General features: G+C 41.6%; 1 protein-coding gene across 1 annotated transcript in view; it reads right to left on the bottom strand.

Annotated features, from left to right (window-relative positions):
* Positions 1-346: 346 nt before the first annotated feature.
* SDR39U1 (short chain dehydrogenase/reductase family 39U member 1) overlaps positions 347-22,167 on the bottom strand; it is a 34,721-nt gene continuing 12,900 nt past the window's right edge. The window contains exons 5-7 of the mRNA XM_070944785.1: positions 6,476-6,591; positions 3,222-3,365; positions 347-823 (exon numbers count right to left, since the gene is read on the bottom strand). Coding sequence (XP_070800886.1) covers positions 408-823; positions 3,222-3,365; positions 6,476-6,591 — 676 coding nt within the window. The 3' untranslated portion in view covers positions 347-407. The remainder of the gene's footprint in view (positions 824-3,221; positions 3,366-6,475; positions 6,592-22,167) is intronic.

Here is a 22,167-nt window from a genome sequence, read left to right as displayed (position 1 = left end):
CAAAAGTTCGCCCAACATGGGAATCCACCACTGGTATATTCTCCACTCAAAGACCAGTGCATTGTTTCACAGATACTATAACATTTTTGCTGCCCGTCCCGATTATCGTTAAGTTGCGGTAAGAGAACTTCTAGAAGATAACAAATCTACCATTCACGGGAGGAACCGCCGCAAACTACTCTTCTTCTCCTCACAGCAATGTTTCCACCATGGCATAGATTTTATTTTTCGGGAACAAGCCAATCTTTTCTTGAACAGAGCAACTTCCTGACTTGGAAACTCCAATGCTCAAAACAAACCTACAGCATTACAAGTCAACCTACTTACAAGACTGTGCGTTGCGCCTACCCAGCAAGTATTAGACAAAAATGGAAACACGTTGACATGCAGCCTCACGCCTCCTCAGGTCAATCTAGAATATCCTGGAGAGCAGAGGAAAGATCAGGGAATGCAAACATGTAGCCGCTCTCGAGAGTTCTCTTGGGGACAACCTGCTGCCCATCGAGCAGCATGGTGCTTCGCTCGGAGCCAAAAACGGCTTTCACTACAAAACCCGGCAGGGGCAAGAAGGTGGGACGTTTGAGCACCGACCCCATCGCTCGGGCAAAGTCCTCGTTGGTGGTGTCCACGGCGGACGGCGACACGCCATTTAAGATGCCCCTAAGGCCCTCTTTCTGCAGCACGTGGGTCACAATTCCTGCCAAGTCGGCAACGTGGATCCACGGGAAATGCTGGTGTCCAGAAGCAATGGGGCCTCCCAGTCCAAGGCGGAAAGGCCATATCATCTGGCTAATGGCGCCACCGTCTTTGCCTAGGACAGCCCCTTAAAGCAAACAGAGGTATAATTACAGAGTTAAATTTCGCATAGGCTTCCCATACACAATAGCTGATGGGATGGGTCTATGACAATTCACCGTGGGCAACTCACCATGGCGATCTTTGCAGGATAACTCGCTGTGGCCAACTCTCTGCGAGACAAGTGTTACACTAATATCAAAGAAATGGTGGGACAGAATCACTAAAGAAAGGAGGGACAGATTGAAATACGAATGACAAAAATTCAAACATTTTTAAAGTTATTGTAGATAATTGAATTGATAATTGTCTTGTGGTGAGTTGTTCCGCAGCGAATTGGCCGTGGCAAGTTGGCTGACGCAAGTTGGCCGTGATGAGTTGCCCAATTTCGACTGAGATGGTTCTCTGAAGATGGCCCAATGGAACAGGTCTGTGTAACACACCAAGCTAGAAAACGAGTTCAGTGACACGGCGCAAGCCTAGCAAACTACATTGTGGCTTAACATGTACAGGTAGTCCTCAATTTACGACAATTGAGCCCAAAATTTCTGTTGCTAAGTGAGACATTTGTTAAGTGAGTTTTGCCCCATTTTACGACCGTTCTTGCCACATTCGTTGAACGAACCACTGCAGTGGTTAAGTGAGTAACACGTTTGTTGAGTAAATCTGGCTTCCCCATTGTCAGAAGGTCGCAAAAGGGGGATCACATGACCCCGGGACACGGCAGCCATCATAAATATGACTCAGTTGCCAAACATCTGAATCTTGATCATGTGACCATGGGGATGCTGCCGTGGTCATAAGTCTGAAAAATGACCATAAGTCACATTTTTCAGTGCTGTTTTTAATTTAGAACGGTCACTTTAAAAAAACTGTTGTAAGTCGAGAACTAACTGTACATGATTTCAACACCACACATTATTCCAGTTGTGTTTGTGATGAGTGGAAAGAGGTGGGCTTGCTTCATCAGGGAAAACACAAATACATTTGTGTTTGGTCAAATACATTTATGACCAAAAGCCACAATGAATGAGAATTGAATCAGAAATTTCCTAATTTCCATGTAGGAAAACAACAACGTTCCCCAAACTTTTTGGGCACCAGGGACCGGTTCCATGGAGAAAGGTTTTTCCGGGGACCGGAGGCAGTGTGGTTTTGTGTGTGTCATGCCCCCATCGGAGTCTGAATCTGAGATGGGAGACAAACAGCTGACAGAGAGCGGAAGAGTGGCTCCGTTGGCTGTGGAGGAAACTGGGGAAGGGCAAATTCAGGCTGGGCAGAGCAGGGGAGAGGTAGAACAAGGGAGAGGGGGTTCAGATCAAGACCAAAGCCCCCCCTCTCTTCATCCTAAGGCATGTAGGGAAGAACGCAGAAGAGAGCAACGTGGGTTGTGTGGCTTACGAGGAAGGAAAGGGCCCTGATTCCCTTCACAAGGCACACCTGGGGATGGACTTTAAAGGAGAGGCAGTTGGGAGGGGTGTTTGTCGAGAACAAATGCTGAATTCAGTGGTGAAATCTGATCCGGTTTGCTGGCGCGCAAAATGCTGCTGCACGTGTGCATGCATAGTACGTGCCAAAAGGAGGCTTGGGAAGGTAAGTAGAACCGGGGGGGGGGAGGGGGATCAGCTGTGCTGCACGATTTAGCTTCACTAGAAAGCAGGATTTCCTGCTTTCTAGCAAAGCTAAATTGGGTGGCACAGCTGATCGTCGGAAATACCGGTTCAGAGGAACCAATAGCTTTTTTAAACTACCAGTTCAACCAAACCGGTAGCTAACTACCGGTTCGCCTGAACCGGTAGCTTTTTTTTTCTACCTGTTCGCCCGAACCAGTAGTTTTATCACTACCAGATCGCCCGAACCGGAGCGAACTGGTAGCATTTCACCACTGGCTGAATTCATCTAGCGTTGAGAGTGGGGCCTGCATTCCTGGCATTCCTCCTGACTGACTGAATTATAGTCATGCTTCTGTATGCTTATCTTGCCTTGCCAGAATTATTGCCGTGAATTCTTCGCTTTTGGGACTCATTATCTTGCGCTGCTGGAGTGACTGATTTGCAGTCATTCTGCTTACAGCATTTGGACTGGAGTATTTGTGGACAAAAGCTGCTGAAGGCTTGTGGGAGAGTTTTTCTCCAGGCCGGAGTGAAAACAGGACGTTGGGGGCAAAGTTGGTGCCAGTAAAGGGACTCATACCGGTTCTCTGGCTGTGTTGCCTTCATGCCACACCCCAGGTCATCACAGCGTGCTTGCCTGCATACCACGGATGAGGCTTCACTTGTTTGCATGGCCAGGTAGCTGGCATGCTGCGGACCAGTGGCGCTCCGTGGACCGAGGAGACTCCTGGTCCACAAAAAGTATCTTCAAAGCAGAAGTTTGGAATTTTTAGTCTACAATTAAATGTCCCCACATTGCGCGTCTTCTCTTACCAGATCTCACTACCACTTGACGAGTGGCTTCACTAGGAATTTTAGCTGCTTCCTCCCAAGAGGTCACCAAGCGAGAAAAGAAATCAAAGTCTCCACCGGGACTTTCTTCAGTGTATTTGGTGGTGTGGCTGGGCCGGTAATATCCTGGAGGAGATATCAGACGGTGATTAATTACAGAACTGTACTCCGTGAAAGTATCTTCATAGCTCTTAGGACAAACACCCCATCTTTTAGATCTGAACTTTGGAATATATCTACAAAATTTTTTTGAGAAATACTTTTCCCCAAAAAAGCTGTAGAAATTATTACTCAGTTAGTTCAAGAATACAGAAACTAGCTCTTTTTGAGGTTTCCAAAACATATATTGGCTTAATCATTATTCAGTTAAGTTTCATACCTATTCTTCTTTTAAATCCAGGATTGGAAACTTTTAACCCTGCAGATGTTGGTGGTCTACAATTCATAACCGCTCCAATATAGAGGGTCCTTAATGCAGAATATGGGACCTGGAGTTCATGAACATCTGTAGGACCATAAGTACTCTTATTTTTTTTCTTTTAACGACCCTGAAATCCCTTGCTTTGGGTTGGGGTCAGGGCGACTGATTTGGAGCTGAGAGTTTATTGACTGGATGCCCTTCCTGACACCTACACAGAGTTCACAGCAGATAATTATTCATTGCAGCCAGAGAAATATCTGACACTACTTAGGATCAAACTCACAACCTCCTGATTATGAGGCGAGAGCTCCACCTCTAGGCCACCACACTGCTCCCACGTACCCCTATTCACTATTTACTTGGCTTTGAATTCCTTTGATGCGCCTCACACACTGAAAGCTTGTTTGCTTAATCACATTTTTATTGAACAAACCACTGTTGATTGGTCCTGGACACCCTACAGCCCAAATCATGACTATAATGGCTGAATTCACTGAGCCGCTATCTACTTCAAAACTTTAGCAAAAGTTTTGACTTTTCTACATCAATGACACTCTTCACTCTCAGATGTCAGCTTTTGCAAGCTACACCAATCCCCAATTAGCCCTAAACCCCAAGGGGAAAAATGCATCCATTACAAGCAGACCCTAATACAGTGTTTGTCAATCATGTCAATTTTAAGGTATACACTTCAACTCCCAGGATTCTCAAGCCAGCCATGCTGGCTGAGGAACTCTGGGAGTTGAAGTCCACACATCTTAAATGTTGACAAGCTGGACAAACACTGCCTTAAGATATTAAGGCTGCTTGTCAGTATTCTTTCACAACAACCTATGAGCATTCGATAGAACCCAGCAATAAAATCAATGGTTTTAAGATTCTTGGGGTAGATACATAAATTTTGTTGGTTGCTATGCTACACGTATGACTCTGTAAACCGCTTAGAGAGGGCTGTAAAGCACTATGAAGCGGTATATAAGTCTAAGTGCTATTGCTATAAGCGAAATTGCTGCTCTACAGGTAGTTCTCAATTTACAGCAGTTCACTTAGTGACTGTTCAAAGTTACAACAGCACTGAAAAAAGGGACTCATGACCGTTTTTCACACGTATGACCGTTGCCGCATCCCCAGGCTCACGTGATTTACATTTGGATGCTTGACAACTGACTCATGTTTATGTTGTGGCCCGCCAGCGGCCTGCGCGGATTGTTGCTGATCCCGACGAGGAAGAGGCTGGTGTGGTGTCGCGCCAGCAGCTTGTGCAGCCGGCGCTCGCGTTGGACAGCGAGGAGGCTGAAGAAGATGTGGTGCCAGAGGCAGGGATTCAGCCAGGGCCTTCAGAACCTCCAGAGGCTTCTTTAAGTGAAGAGGATGAAGTGGAGGAGCCTCTTCTCAATGCACGAGCACGCAGAGCTGCCAAAAGGCAGGAGTGATTACTCAGGAGGAGGTCTCCTCGAGAGTAAGGCTTGGGGCTAATTGGCCACTCCCTTAGCCTATTTAAGTTTGCACACAGCTTCTAAAAAGCTGCAGGAAACAACACATGTTCGCTTGATGATCATTGAATCTGGATTTTCTTTGCAAACCTTGCTTCTGGGCTTTTTGCCAACTCTCGTAAGACTTTATCTTTTTGTGGAATTTGTGGCAGGTTGTTAAGGACGTTTTAGTTAACAGCCTGCATTTGTAAAAAAAAACTACGTTTGGAAGTAAATTGAGTTTGGTTTATAGTTTGTGTGTGCTGCATTCTCTGGGATCCGTAGCTGGGCAGAACAGTTTATGACTGTTGCAATGCCCCTGGGTTAAAGGATCCCCTTTTGCGACCTTCTTGACAAGCAAAGCAGTGGTGAAATGTAAAATTAGTTACTACCGGTTCTGTGGGCGTGGCTTGGTGGGGGGGGGGTAATGTGACTGGGTGGGTGTGGCCAACTTTTTTTTTTTTACTTTTACTTTTAAAAGCATTTTTTCGGCCGAAGAGGTTGTAGAAAAAATGCTTTTAAAAGTAAAAAAAAAGCCTCTGGTGATAGCGCGGCTCAGCTGGGCATGGGGGGCGGGCAGGGATTTTTGCTACCGGTTCTCCAAACCACCCGCCGCCATCGCTACCGGATCCGAACCAGGAGCATTTCACCCCTGAAGCAAAGTCAAGGGGGAAACCAGATCCACTTCACAACCCTGTTACTAACTTAACAACTGCAACGATTCACTTAACAAATGTGGCAAATACACTTAACGAATTTCTCACATACGTTTTGGGCTCAACTGTGGTCATGAGTTGAGGACTACCTGTACTTGACACAAATTGGTTTAAAAGTAGTTCCCATCCAGGATGAGGGATTAATTCGGTTCCCAAAACTCTTTTTCCTATTATAGGTAATCCTCGACTTATAACGGTTCGTTTCATGACTGCTTGAAGTTAACAACAGCACTGGAAAAAGTGACTTAGGAATGTTTTTCACACTTACGACCGTTGCGGCATCCCCATGGTCACACGATCATGATTCAAGGCGCTCGGCAACTGACTCATATTTATGACGGTTGCAGTGTCTCCAGTTCAACATTTGCGACCTTCTGACAAGCAGAGTCAATGGGGAAGCCAGATTCACTTAGCAACTGTGTTACTGACTTAACGACGGCAGCGATTCACTTAACAAGAAAAGCAAGAAAGGTGGCAGTGTGGGGCAAAACTCACTCAAGAATTGTCTCTATTAGCAAAAGAAATTTTGGGCTCCATTGCGGTCATACGTTGAGGACTACCTGTGCTTGCGCTCAATATTTACTTACAGTTAAAGGGATAACAAAGTTACAACACTGTGAGTAATACCTATGCCGCTGACAAGGACCCAGGCCTGAGGTGGGTGTTCAGCATCTCTGATGGCTTTCGCCAAGGATTTCTCTACTCGGCTGGAAATGACCTCCTGACGGAAGGCATCATTCCACCTGCAGAAGGCCCCCCAACAAAGGCATCAGTCTTTTCAAAAATAGTTTTATCCTTCCACTAACATTGCCTATTTTCACAACTTTAAAGTCTGCTGATTGTTCCACCCAGAGGAAAAAAAGAAACACATTTCTAGCAAAACCCGTCTAAATGCCTTGCATGGCATCTAAGAACTCGCTTCTTCTAGGAATCAAGAGCTTGTTCTCTCTGCGTAGAATTTCAGGAAGAAAGAAAGGCCTTTGCTTTTCCTGCAGGTAAATAACAATCCATCAAAATGAATAGAAGTACCTTAACTAATGACAGAGAACTTTAATCCTATTATGAATCCCTCTAACACAGTGGTTCTCAACCTGGGGGTCGCGACCCCTTTGGGGGTCGAACGGCCATTTCACAGGGGTCGCCAAAGCCCTCTCTCACGCCCCCCATGCCTTCACTCACCCTCACCCTCTGCCAGATTGCCGTTGGCTGTTCGCTTACCCCGCCCACTCCCAATCTGTTGCTGCCTCCTGAGTCCCAGCTGATGGCTAGAGGGAAAAAAACTGTTTAAATTCTTGCCACGGGGCTTCAAAGGGCTGCCCTACAGCTGATCAGTGTTAAAAGAAAACAAATGAGTAGACCGGTGCCTGCAAAAATAGAAAAAACAGCCCCTTTCAGCTTCAGCATAGGTTAATTACCACAAGTTGATTAGATCGGCCTCCCGACTCTCAGCTGATTTGCTCTCAGCTGTTTTGCGCAGGGGTCTGTTCTCTGTTGCTAGCTGCAAAGAGAGCTGGAGCAGATTTTTTTTCCCCTAGCTATGCTGAAAAAGCGAAATTGAAACTAAAGCAGGGTCTTTGCTGCAACGTGACAAAATGAGGCAGAGAGATTTCTTTTTCCTCACCAAAAAAGGTAGGTGCAAAACTGCAAACAATGGGAAATTTAGGGCAAAAGAGGAGGTTCAAGACTTTAAAACACAAAAGAAAAAAAGCTCTATTTAACTAGGGAATTGTAATAACTGAAATACTATTAATTGTATATTGTGTTGAAAGCAGAAATGGTTAAGTTGTGGTTTGGAGGAATATATGGGGGAAATTATTTGGTTTATTATTATTGGTAAATATAATTAATTGATTTGTAAGAAATTGGATTGCATGGAAATAATTGGAATATTCATGTTCATATTGATTAATATACAAAAAAGTTATATAACTAATTGATTTATATTAAAATGTTGAATTTGTATTAAACAACTGTATTACATAATTACATAATTAACCAATGTGAGGATGGATATAAAAATAAATGACAATGTGAAGGGGTATAATATAGAATAGAAGGGAAAAATTGAATTTGATTAAGATAAGAGATGAGGATGAAGGGTAATATTGGTTTTTTAAAAAAATAGATGAGGAATAAATATGGCAAAAAGGAAATATAGAAATTGTAAATTTAATTGAAATGACTAAACACTGTTTAAATTTGTGAACCGGCCAAATACTCTGTTCAAAGAAAATACATTGTATGTTTCTATGTGTGTTTCTAATTATTGCTATTTATTCATATTTGTTCTCTTTTATTCTTTAAAGTTTAACAATTCATTCTTTATCTTAATATCTTTATATTTGTTTGGGGTTGGTTTTCTTCGCTTTCATCTTTTTTATTGTACAGCAATCTTTCTCCTCAAACCTACCACCTCTCTCTTTTCTTTCCTTCTTACTTTCTCTTCCCCCCCTCTTCTTCTCCTCCCTACTTCCTCTTCCTTTCTCCTTCTCCTCCTCTCTTCCTCTCTTACCCTCACTCCTACTCTAATTTCCCTTCCCTTCCTTCACCCCTCTCTATTGCTGTATCCTTTTATGCATATGGACTACTCAGAGGGCTGAAAAAGTTATTTTTGACTGGTCCTCGCACTTTTGACCAGTCCTTGAACTTATGACTGTCCTCACATTTTATGTTTTTGCCCTATCTTGTCACCATGGTGAAGAGAAGCGGTTGTGAAATGAGTGACACGGTTGTTAAGAATGCTACAATGGGCATAAATGATGACCAGTCATAAGTGCGAAGACCGGTCAAAAGTGCGAGGACCTGTCAGAAATCACTTTTTTTAGCCCTCTGCGTAGTCCTTTTGTGCACATGGACTACTCAGAGGGCTGAAAAAGTTATTTTTGACTGGTCCTCGCACTTTTGACCAGTCCTCGAATTTACGACTGTCCTCACATTTTACGTTTTTTGCCCTATCTTATCACCATGGTGAAGAGAAGCAGTTGTGAAATGAGTGACATGGCTGTTAAGAATGCTGCACGGGCATAAATGTGAGGATGGTCATAAGTGTGAGGACTAGTCAAAAGTGCGAGGACCTGTCAGAAATGACTTTTTTCAGCCCTCTGAGTAGTCCCTATACACATAGCCATGGCCACCCGGTCACATGACCAGCTAGCCACGCCCACCGAGTCACATGACCTCCAAGCCACGCCCACAAAATAAGCCACGCCCACGGAACCAGTAGTAAAAAAATTTAGAACCTACCCCTGGTTGGGGGTCACAACATGAGGAACTGTATTAAAGGGTCGCGGCATTAGAAAGGTTAAGAACCACTGCTCTAACAGGTCATAAGGGTTAAGTAAGCAATGACGTTCAGCTTGTGAGCTAAGAATCTTCCTTAAAATACCGTATTTTTTGGACTATAAGACACACTTTTTTGTCTCCCATAAGGGGGTGAAAATGTCTGTGCGTCTTATAGACCGAATATTGCGGAAAGCCTGCCAGCTGTTTTTTTGCCTCCACACGCCCCATTTTTGGGCCTTTCTTCGGCCCGTTTTCGAGGCTTTTTTGGCCATTTTTTTTTGGGAAAAAACAGCCTGAAAAAAAACTCAAAAATGGGCCCCTAAAAGCCTCGAAAACAAGCCAAAAAAAGCCTCAGAAACGGTCCAAAAAAAGGCTGGAAAAGGCCTGAAAAAAGGCCTGAAAATCAGGCGTGCAGAGGGCAAAAACTTTTTTTTCTTGATTTCCTCTTCTAATTTTAGGTGTGTGTTAGTCAGGTGCATTTTATAGTCCGAAAAATACAGTATACAGGATCTGTTTTATTTTTTTTCCCTTTCAACGAAATATTGGAAAGGAATTATGAAATGGGAGTTTGGGATCCTGTATTTCTCTAGGCAGAGAAGCGGGAGAGATCAAGGCCGGGTCTGGTGGGGTGGGAGAAGTTGGCAATTGAAAAACAAATTTTGAAAATGGCCACATTAGGTCAGGATCCGCAGAGTAAAACAAAAAATAATCATCTTCCCACAAATGCGTCTAAGTATAGGGGTCTCCAAACATGGCAACTTTTAAGATCTGTGGACTTCAACTCCCAGAATTCCCCAGTCAGCATGGTTGGTTGAGAGATGCTGGGAGTTGGAAGTCCAGGAGTCTTAGATTTGCCAAATTTGTACAGCTGTACAAATACACAAACCTGCCTATGCCCTACCAAGGGGATGCACATCCTGAAGCCTCAGGGCTTCACACAGCACCCGAAACCTTGACTGTAACCATGCAAAGCCCTTCCTCCAGTGGTCACTCAATTTTAACAATTAAGTTGAAAGAAGGGGACATTATTAAAAATATGAAAGGAAGTCAGGGTAAACGTTCTCAACTTTTTAATCAAATCAAATCAAATCAATAGTTCTTCTCTGAGCTCAGGAATGCCCACCTCCCTATTCTCTCATTCCGAATGGGAGAGTTCTGGAAAACTGTGGTGGCTCCAGCTCTAGACAGACAGAATATAGAATATATATAATAAAATTAGAATAGGATAGGGATAGGGATTGGATGGGCTGGGGTAGGGTAGGGATGGAATCAAATAGAGTGGAGTGGGATGGGGATGGGGATGGAGAGGAGAGGAGAGGAGAGGAGAGGAGAGGAGAGGAGAGGAGAGGAGAGGAGAGGAGAGGAGAGGAGAGGAGAAAATAGAGTAGAGTAGGGTGGGGTGGAATGGAAGAATAGAATAGAATAGAATAGAATAGAATAGAATAGAATAGAATAGAATAGAATAGAATAGAATAGAATAGAATAGAATAATGGAATGGAATGGAATGGAATGGAATGGAATGGAATGGAATGGAATGGAATGGAATGGAATGGAATGGAATGGAATGGAATGGAATGGAATGGAATAGAAAATATGGAGTGGAGTGGAATGGAAGGATGGGATGGGATGGGATGGGATAGGATAGAATAGAATAGAATAGAATAGAATAGAATAGAATAGAATAGAATAGAATAGAATAGAATAGAATAGAATAGAATAGAATAGAATAGAATCATGGAATGGAATGGAATGGAATGGAATGGAATGGAATGGAATGGAATGGAATAGAAAATGAGTGGAGTGGAATGGAAGGATGGGATGGGATGGGATGGGATGGGATGGGATGGGATGGGATGGGATGGGATGGGATGGGATGGGATAGGATAGGATAGGATAGGATAGGATAGGACTTCCAGTGGTGACATCATCGTGGAGAGGGAGAGGGTGAAGAAACGGGGCGCCGTTTCTGGAACCCAAAAAACTCTCTGTTAGAAGCTCTTATAGGGCATTCTCGAGCCTGTAGGGATCGGGAAATAAAAGGGGAAGTTCCGAAGCCCCCGGGCGACATGCTATCGCCAGGGAGGATAAAGGAAAAACCCCTTTAAAGCTGGTGGAGAGGAAGTCAGCCTTTAAGGCGGATAGGAGCGATGGCGGCCACTTAGAGGGAAGCAAAGAGTGAAAACAGAAGTTTCGAGTGGCAGAAATAGACCCAGAAGGAGAAACCGTAAAACACGGAGAAGCACAGAGTGAGGTGGGCACGAAAAGGATGGACTAACAAGTGGCGGCGATTAAAGGGGAAGCACAGCAGGAGAGGAAGATAACAGCGCAAGAGAAGGAGGAACCCAGGGAGTGAGTAAGCAGAATCGGAGGAGTGACAGAGTTAAGATCCTGAGACGGAGACGGAGAGAACTGGAGAGAGTGGAAAATCGGAGAAATCAAATAACTTTAAATACTCTAAATACTCTAAAAGGTAAAGAAGAAAATAAGAAACTTTTTGAAAATTTGTGGGATTTAAACTGTGATCGGTGACTGTAATGGACTGAAGGTGAGAGACTGAGATTGGAAAGAGGACTGACATTATTGTACGATAGAAAATAATTATAATTATAACTACAAGCAAGATTGAAGAAGAAAAGGAGCATCAAATAACAACAAGGAAAGAAGAAATATATACTCTTATTCCTATATACAAATATATATATATAAACAGTAAAGTAAGGGGGGGGAAGAGGAATTGTATTACAGTTATAATTGTTTATTGCATTGAAAAAAGATATTAATTTTATAATTTTGGAATATAAAAGAAAAAATAAGTAAATTAACTATACATTGATTTGCAAGATAATTAATAATACTGTGATATTGTGATACTGTTAGTGTGTCATAGTACTATGTTATAGTGTATATTTACATAAGTAGAATATATAAAAAATATATAAAAGATAAAGGTGTGTGTATAGGAGGAGAAAGACCAACGATAAATATTTATATGTTAGTGTGGGAAAACTTCACACGAGCATTAAAAATGTCAACTATAACCACTATAGCGAAAACAGGAAAAAAACCAACTGTAAATTCTACAACAACAGTGGCATCACCACTACAGCAAAGAACAATAGATACCATGATAGGAAAAGAAAAAGAAAAGCCGGAAATAACACTAAATGCTATGCAGAATATGTTTCAAATGATTCAAGAAACATTATTAAAAACACAAGAAAAAATTGCAGATAATCATGAAGAAATGAAAATGTTCCATGCAGAAATCAAAAATGAAATAGGAGAGGTTAAGGAGGAGATTAAAAACATGAATGACAAAATTGGAGATATCCAACAAACAATAACAGAAAATGAACAAAGAATTAAAAAAGCAGAAACAAAAATAGACCAAGTAGAGACAAAAGTGGAGGCAATGGAGCAAAAAGTGTTTCAACTAAATAAGGAACTGTCCGACTCAATAGCGATGCTTGAGATGGAGAAAGCTTCATACTTCTTGCGCTTTCAAAATATACAGTCAGGTCCAGAAATATTGGGACATCGACACAATTCTAACATTTTTGGCTCTATACACCACCACAATGGAGTTGGAATGAAACAAACACAATGTGCTTTAACTACAGACTGTCAGCTTTAATTTGAGGGTATGTACATCCAACTCAGGTGAAGGGTGTAGGATTTACAGCAGTTTGCATATGTGCCTCCCACTTGTTAAGGGACCAATACTTGGTTGCAAATCCTTTGCAGTCAATCACAGCCTGAAGTCTGGAACGCATAGACATCACCAGACGCTGGGTTTCATCCCTGGTGATGCTCTGCCAGGCCTCTACTGCAACTGTCTTCAGTTCCTGCTTGTTCTTGGGCATTTTCCCTTCAGTTTTGTCTTCAGCAAGTGAAATGCATGGTCAATGGGATTCAGGTCAGGTGATTGACTTGGCCATTGCATAACATTCCACTTCTGTCCCTTCAAAAACTCTTTGGTTACTTTTGCAGTATGCTTTGGGTCATTGTCCACCTGCACTGTGAAGCGCCGTCCAATGAGTTCTGCAGCATTTGGCTGAATGTGAGCAGATAATATTGCCTGAAACACTTCAGAATTCATCTTGCTGCTTTTGTCAGCAGTCACATCATCAATAAATACAAGAGAACCAGTTCCATTGGCAGCCATACATGCCCACGCCATGACACTACCACCACCATGCTTCACTGATGAGGTGGTATGCTTAGGATCATGAGCAGTTCCTTTCCTTCTCCATACTCTTCTCTTCCCATCACTCTGGTACAAGTTGATCTTGGTCTCATCTGTCCATAGGATCTTGTTCCAGAACTGTGAAGGCTTTGTTAGATGTTGTTTGGCAAACTCTAATCTGGCCTTCCTGTTTTTGAGGCTCACCAATGGTTTACATCTTGTGGTGAACCCTCTGTATTCACTCTGGTGAAGTCTTCTCTTGATTGTTGACTTTGACACACATACACCTACCTCCTGGAGAGTGTTCTTGATCTGGCCAACTGTTGTGAAAGGTGTTTTCTTCACCAGGGAAAGAATTCTTCGGTCATCCACCACAGTTGTTTTCCGTAGTCTCCCGGGTCTTTTGGTGTTGCTGAGCTCACCGGTGCGTTCCTTCTTTTTGAGAATGTTCCAAACAGTTGTTTTGGCCACGCCTAATGTTCTTGCTATCTCTCTGATGGGTTTGTTTTGTTTCTTCAGCCTAATGATGGCTTGCTTCACTGATAGTGACAGCTCTTTGGATCTCATCTTGAGAGTTGACAGCAACAGATTCCAAATGCAAATAGCACACTTGAAATGAACTCTGGGCCTTTTATCTGCACATTGTAATTGGGGTAATGAGGGAATATCACACACCTGGCCATGGAACAGCTGAGAAGCCAATTGTCCCATTACCTTTGGTCCCTTAACAAGTGGGAGGCACATATGCAAACTGCTGTAAGACCTACACCGTTCACCTGAGTTGGATGTACATACCCTCAAATTAAAGCTGACAGTCTGCAGTTAACGCACATTGTGTTTGTTTCATTCCAACTCCATTGTGGTGGTGTATAGAGCCAAAGATGTTAGAATTGTGTCGATGTCCCAATATTTCTGGACCTGACTGTAATAGAAGAAAAAGATGAAGATTTGGGAGAAAAAATGGCGGAGATAGTGTCAGAAATAATACAAAGAGACGAATCAGAAATAAGAGGGCATTTGGACGAAATATATCGGGTACATACAAATTACATAAGAAGACATCGTCTGGAGAGGGAAGTGCACGTTAGATTCTCAAAACAAACAATTAGAGATGAAGTATACAGAAAGTCAAGAGAAGAAACTTTGACACACAAGGGTAAGGAAATCATAATTTTAAAACAAATACCTCGAAGAATTAGGAACCAACGCCAACAATACCAGTTCTTAACAACTCAATTGATCAGATATAAAATAATGTTTAGATGGCTAACACTGGACGGGATCTTAATCACATGGCAAGACAAAAACTATAAAGTAGACACATTAGAGAAAGCACGAGAATTCTTTAACTTGCACTTTACACAGGAAGAGGAACAGGAAAGTAAAGGAGAAACAGAAAGCAGAAGTCAAGAGGAAGAGCAAATAGAAGATGTGGAGCAAGAGAAAGAAGTAAGAAAGAGTCAAGAAAAAGAACGAGAGGAAAAAGAAGGTACGAAAGCAAAAAGACGGATGGAGACAAGATACACCAAAAAACAGCTACATTAGGCAATGGAAGAAGCAATCAAACTTCTCTCGGTAAACATAAATGGATTAAACTCACCGAAGAAAAGAACGCAAACATTTACAAAATTACAAAAATCAGAAGCAGATGTGATATGCCTCCAGGAGGTACACATCAAAAAAGGATACCAAAAAATATTGGAAAACCCAAAATTAGGAAAATTATATACATCGCTGATACAAAAAAAAAAAAAAAAGAGGAGTAGCGGTCTATGTAAAAGAAAGGATAGAATCGAAATTAATATATGCAGACAAGGAAGGAAGAACGGTGATGGTTGAGTTAGAAGCAGAAAAGAAAAAATCATTATTAGTAGTAATATATGCCACTAACAAAAATCAACAGGAATTTTTCAAAGGAATAAACAAAAAAATATTAGAATTAGAATATGAAGATATCTGCCTAATCGGAGATTATAACGCTACAGTAGATGCCAAAAAAGATTACAAAAGCAGTAAAAAAAAATAAGAAAAAGAAACACTTCCAAAAGAATTCTTTAATATGGCCGCGGACTTAAATTTGAGAGATGTTTGGAGGGAAACACATGAACTAGAGAATCAATATACATATTACTCCCACCCACACCAATCCTGGTCTAGAATCGATATGGCTTGGATGACTGCGGATATTAGGACAGGGGTAGAGAAAATAGAGATAGGAGTAAATGAATGGGCAGACCACAACGCAATATTTATAAAATGGAAGGGGAAAAAAAGATTTAGGAGATGGACAATGAATCAAAAAATATGTAAAGAAAAAGGATTTAAACAAATGTTAGAAAAGGAATTAGAACTATTTTTTAAGATAAACAAAAAACAGAATACTTCCTTACATAATATTTGGGATACAACAAAAGCGTACATTTCATTTCATTTCATTTATTCGAATTTCTATACCGCCCTTCTCCTTTCGGACTCAGGGCGGTGAACAGCCAGATAAAAAACATCTATACAAACATCACAGTTAAAAAATAAAGTTAAAATAATTTATAAATTTGGCCCATAATTTAAAACTTGTCAATTAAAATAAATATTAAAATTTTTAAAACTAACCCTAAAATCAGGACAGACCGGCTAGCTGAAAAAAATAAGTTTTTAGGGCCCGACGAAAAATCCGGAGGTCGGAGATCACTCGTATCTCTGGGGGTAGATTGTTCCATAGGGTAGGTGCCACCACAGAGAAGGCTCTCCTCCTGGGGGTCGTCACCCGGCATTGTCTGGCCGACGGCACCCTGAGGAGGCCCTCTCTGTGGGAGCGAACCGGCCGGTGGGAGGCTATTGGTGGCAGAAGGCGGTCCCGTAAGTACCCTGGCCCTAAGCCATGGAGCGCTTTAAAGGTGATCACCAACACCTTGAAGCGCACCCGGAAGTCCACCGGAAGCCAATGCAGCTCGCGCAGGAGAGGAGTCACATGGGAGCGCCCCGTCGCTCCCATAATCCCCCGCGCAGCCGCATTCTGCACCAGTTGGAGCCTCCGGGTGTACCCCAAGGGGAGCCCCATGTAGAGAGCGTTACAATAGTCCAGACGAGAAGTGACGAGTGCTTGAGTGACCGTGCGTAGGGAGTCCCGGTCCAGAAAGGGGCGCAACTGGCGTATCAGGCGAACCTGACAAAAAGCCCCCCTGGCCACGGCTGTCATATGCCCTTCTAAAGACAGCCGCGCATCCAGGAGGATACCCAAGTTGCGGGCCCTCTCCGTGGGGGCCAATGATTCGCCCCCAATAACCAGCGATGGCGTCAGCTGGCTATACCGGGACGCCGGCAGCCACAGCCACTCGGTCTTGGAAGGGTTGAGTCGAAGCCTGTTTCTCCCCATCCAGACCCGCACCGCCTCCAGGCACTGGGACATCACTTCCAAGGCATCGTTGGGATGGTCTGGGGTGGAAATGTACAGCTGAGTATCATCAGCGTACTGATGGAACTCCACCCCAAAACCACGGATGATCTCACCCAGCGGCTTCACATAAATGTTGAACAGGAGGGGCGAGAGGACCGACCCTTGCGGCACCCCACAAACAAGGCGCCTCGGGGTCGACCGCTGCCCCCCTGTCAACACAGATTGCGACCGGTTGGAGAGATAGGAGGAGAACCACCGCAGAACGGTGCCCCCCACTCCCAGTCCCTCCAGCCGGCGCAACATGATACCATGGTCGATGGTATCAAAAGCCGCTGAGAGGTCTAATAGGACCAGGATAGAGGAATAACCCCTATCCCGGGCCCTCCAGAGATCATCCACCAACGCGACCAATGCCGTTTCCGTGCTGTACCCAGGTCTGAAGCCGGACTGGAGCGGATCCAGATAGACAGCTTCATCCAGGTACTGGGGAAGCTGTCACGCCACCACACTCTCAACAACCTTCGCAATAAAGCGAAGGTTGGAGACTGGACGATAGTTAGCCAAAATAGCCGGATCCAGGGATGGCTTCTTGAGGAGAGGCCTCACCACCGCCTCTTTCAAGGCGGCCGGCAGGACACCCTCGCTCAAAGAAGCATTAATAATCCCCTGGAGCCAGCCTCGTGTAACCTCCCGGGAAGCCAGCACCAACCAGGAGGGACACGGGTCCAATAAACATGTGGTTGCGTTCAGTCGTCCCAAGATCCTGTCCACGTCCTCGGGAGCCACAGGATCGAACTCCTCCCAGATAACACTCTCAAGGCCTGCCTCAGTCATCTCGTCTGAACTAACCCAGTCGGCGGCCAAGTCTTCCCGAATCTGAGTTATTTTATCATCCAGATACTGTACAAAATCCTCAGCACGGCCCTGCAAAATCCTCAGCACGGCCCTGCAAGGGGTCCTCCTGCGCTCCCAGATGGAGGAGGGAGCGGGTCACCCTAAACAGGGCGGCTGGGCGGTTATCTGATGACGCGATAAGAGCGGCAAAATACATAAGAGGGCTGACGATTGCATATATAGGGAAGAAAAATAAAGAGAGGAGACAACAGTTAGACAAACTATACGAAGAATTAAAAAACACAGAACATAAATTACAAATATGTCCACAAAATAAAAAAATAAAAGAGGAATATAATTAAACATAAACTAAATTTGATAAATCAAAAAGAAATAGCCCAGAAAATAAAAATGGCAAAACAAAACTATTTTGAGTTTGCGAATAAAACAGGCAGATGGTTGGCATATAAACTAAAAAAAGAAAAAGATAAAGGAATGATATACCAACTCAGGGATGAAAAAGGGGAAATTCAATATAGAAGAGAAGCCAAAAAGGAAATTATCCAGACATTATTTTCAAATTTATACAAACAAGAAGTAGTAGAGGAGGAAAAAGTAAAACAATATATAGAAGGATCAGAAATGGCAACAATTACAGAAGAACAAAGAGAAATATTAAACAGACCGATAACTAAACTCGAATTGGAATTGGCACTGAAAAAACAAAAAAAACAATAAAACCCCGTGGCCAGACGAGCTACCGGTGGAACTATACAAAAACGTACAGGAAATATTGGAAGAAACCATGTTAGAACTATATAACGAGGCTTTGGAAAAGGCAAAAATTCCGACAACCTGGACAGAAGCAATAATTACTATCATACCCAAAGAAGATACAGACCACCAGTTAATTCAAAATTACAGACCAATCTCCCTGCTAAATACAGATTACAAGATATTTGCAGCAATTATAGCGGAAGGAATCAAAAAAGTATTAAATAATCACATACACTCGGACCAAAATGGATTTCTACCAGGCCGTCAAATCAATATGAGGATAATAATAAACACACTAGAGTACTACGAATCACATCCGGAAAAGCAAGCTTCACTGGTTTTCCTTGATGCCCAAAAAACATTCGATAATCTAAATTGGAAATTTATTTATTTTTTTGAAACAAAAGTTTTTTATTTTTTATATTCAAACAACCAAACATTACACAATCAATTATCATACATCATTTTATCCCCACCCAAACCCCCCCTCCCCAATTCCCCCCCGACTTCCCAGAGCAAAAACAGGATATAGCATTTAACAAACATAAGCTAAAATATGCTAACTATTACAGAATTCAAAACTCTCTCACACTTGTTAACTCCCCTTTTAAAAATTATACTTCAACCTTCCTTTTATAAATTCTCTTATCACATTTCACATTTATAAAAAAAACCCATAATCTTATTTTAAACATTTTAAAATCTCTTAATACATTAGCAGAACATTCTCCAAAATATAAGTTTCAAAACTTTCAAAAAGTTATCCATTAAATTTTAAGTTATCCACCTTTAAGCTTCAATACTTTAAAACTACCATAAAATTCAGAAGTTATCCAACTTTAATTAAATCTTTTAACATCATGAGACTATCTCCAAAATATGACCAGTCTTTCTTTCTTTCTATATTTTTCCAGTCCTTCTTCAATAATACTTTCTTCTTCAGCATTGCTCCTCCCCCTGCTTTTATTTTCGAAAAATGTTTGGTTTGAAATTGTAGTTGATATGTCTTAGGAATTCGTTCTCTTCTTGGGGTTGTTTCCTTTAACTTGAAGCCCCCATTTCGACTCTTCCTGCATTTGTAGTCCATCAGTTCGTTCCTTATATATTGATTCTGTCTGTAGAGCCAAAACTTGTCAAAATATTTATCAACCTGCAGTAAAGAGTCCTCTTGCTGTTTCTCAGTTAATTGAATGGAAGCCTCTTCCAAAACCTGTGTTTTTGATATAATAACCTCCATTTTAGCCCCAACAATGTCTCTTTTACCCTCCAAAGGCACATTGTCCTGATTAATTTCTTCCTCTTTTTCAGCCAGCAAGTCATTATTATTCCCCAATTTAAAATCTTGAATAGTTCTTTTAATTATCTGTCTTATCTCAGCAGTAAAAGATTTTAAAAAGTCTTTTAAGTCCTTCGCAGTCACTACTTGTAAGTTTGCTGACTCATATAATCCATCTTTAATTTCAGCCATTTTTCAATTGTCTCTTTATGTTTGTATTAATTCAGCTATCAGGTCATTAACTCCAATTATTTCCAGACAAATTAGGGATATAAATTAGGTAAAATCAATACCACAGTCTTTTCCATTCCACTTCCACTTTAAATCTTTTTCTTGAATAACCCAATAGCTTTAACAATGTTACTGATGTTAACAAGGACTTTCACTTATAGGTTTCATTTTTCACGCCCTAAGGCGCCATCTTTTTTTTTAAACGGAGTTAGCGTACAATACTTGCATTTTTAGTCTCCTGGATTAACTCTGCCAGCATCCAAAATCCAAAATCCAAATTCTTTTTAATCCTTCTAGTTGCTTTGCTGGTGTGGTCACGACGCTTCGGTCTGCTTTAAGCTCCGGCTCCGGAGCTTTGAAGGGCTTTCAGGGAGCTCTCACCCTGCAAACCCCAGGCTTAAAAAAAAAAGCCTGGGGGTCTAGGGGAGCTCTACCCAGACCCTTCTGCTCTTCTCTCCCCCTTTTCCCTGGGGGAGAGTTTTCAAGACACTAGACAGCTGATTTTCACTGTTCTAGCGGCTATACGGAGTCACGGGGCTGGAGCTCCTAAAAGGAGCTCCGTCGGCGTTACGCGGAGCCACCGGAACTCTAAATTGGAAATTTCTAATGGGACAACTAAAAACTATGCAATTCGGGACAAAATTCGAAAAAATTATAGGGGAAATTTATACAAAACAAACGGCAAGAATAATTATGAATGATGATACCACAGATCAATTTGGCATAACAAAAGGGGTTAGGCAGGGATGCCCACTTTCTCCACTATTGTATATTTTAACATTGGAGATCCTTCTAAAAAGGGTCAGGGAAGACCAAGAAATTAAAGGGTTAAGGATAAGGAGAGAAGAATACAAGGTTCAGGCCTTGTTTTTATAGTAGAAGAACCACTAGAGTCAGCACCAAAACTGTTTAAAAAATTAGAAGAATTTGGAGAAGTGGCAGGATTAAAAATAAATAAAAACAAATCGAAATTAATAACAAAAAAATCTCACAAAGGAACAAGAAAAAGAATTGGAGAATATTATACAAATTCAAACAACTAAGAAAATAAAATACCTAGGGATTTGGCTATCGGCAAGAAGTTCAGCAATAAAAGAAAATAATTACGATAAATTAATAATACAGATAAAGAAAGACTTAAGCAACTGGAGAAATTTACAGATATTACTAATGGGAAGGATCTCCACCATTAAAATGAATATTTTACCAAAAATTTTATTTTTATTTCAGGTCATACCAATAAAATTGGAAAAAAAACTTTTTTGAAACATTGAATAAAATAACATCCAAATTTATATGGCAGGGGAAGCGCCCACATATTAAACTTAAATTACTACAGGACACAAAAGACAGAGGAACAGCACTCCCAGAATGGGAAACTTACTATCAAGCGGCTGGGTTATCCTGGGTAAAAGAATGGATGGAATTAAAAAAATAATAGAATACTAACAATTGAAGGACATGAAATACAAGTGGGTTGGCACTCATTCCTCTGGGACGGAAAATACAAAACTCATACCTATTTCAAAAGACATACAATAAGGAATGCACTATTACAAACCTGGTTAAAAATTAAAAAACAGCACTACACGAAAATACCGATTTGGCTTTCACCATTAGAAGCAGTAAGACATCCAAATTTAACAGAACTTAAAAAGGTAGTAAGATATAAAAATTTAATAGAACAACAAGGAAAATTGAAACCAAAACAACAGTTGGAATCGGACATGAATAGAGAAATTGATTGGTGGACCTACTCACAAATTCAATCTAAATATAAGGAACTTACAAAAACACACGAAATTCAAAGAGAGAAACAAGAATTAGATAAAATTATATTAGAATCAGAAGAAAAACTAATTAGCAAAATTCATAAATTTTTATTACTATATAAAATGGAGGAGGAAACAGTGAAGAATACAATGATCAAATGGGCGCAGAATTTTAATTATACAATAGATTTGGAGAAGTGGGAAACAATGTGGCAAGTGAATGCAAAATTAACACTATCGGCGGCATACAAGGAAAATCAGTTGAAGATATTTTACAGATGGCATCTGTCACCGACAAGACTGGCAAAGATACACCCGAACAACAGTGCAATTTGTTGGAAATGTGAGAAATCCCAAGGAACATATTACCATTTATGGTAGACGTGTCCAGCAGCAAAAAAAAAATTGGTCAAACATTAAGAAATGGATAGAACAAATAACAGAACAACAAATAGAAAAGAAGCCAGAAACATTCTTGTTAGGAATTTTTACAAAACCATATTCCAAAGAAATAAAATATTTGATGCTACACATCTTAACAGCAGCACGAATAACGTATGCAAAAA

The sequence above is a fragment of the Pituophis catenifer genome, unplaced genomic scaffold (genome assembly GCF_029215685.1).
Source record: "Pituophis catenifer annectens isolate HBS135680 unplaced genomic scaffold, rPitCat1.0.hap2 SCAF_5, whole genome shotgun sequence".
Classification (NCBI taxonomy): Eukaryota; Metazoa; Chordata; class Lepidosauria; order Squamata; family Colubridae; genus Pituophis; species Pituophis catenifer.
Note: the sequence above shows the minus strand (reverse complement) of the source record. Positions and strands in the feature narration are given on the sequence as shown.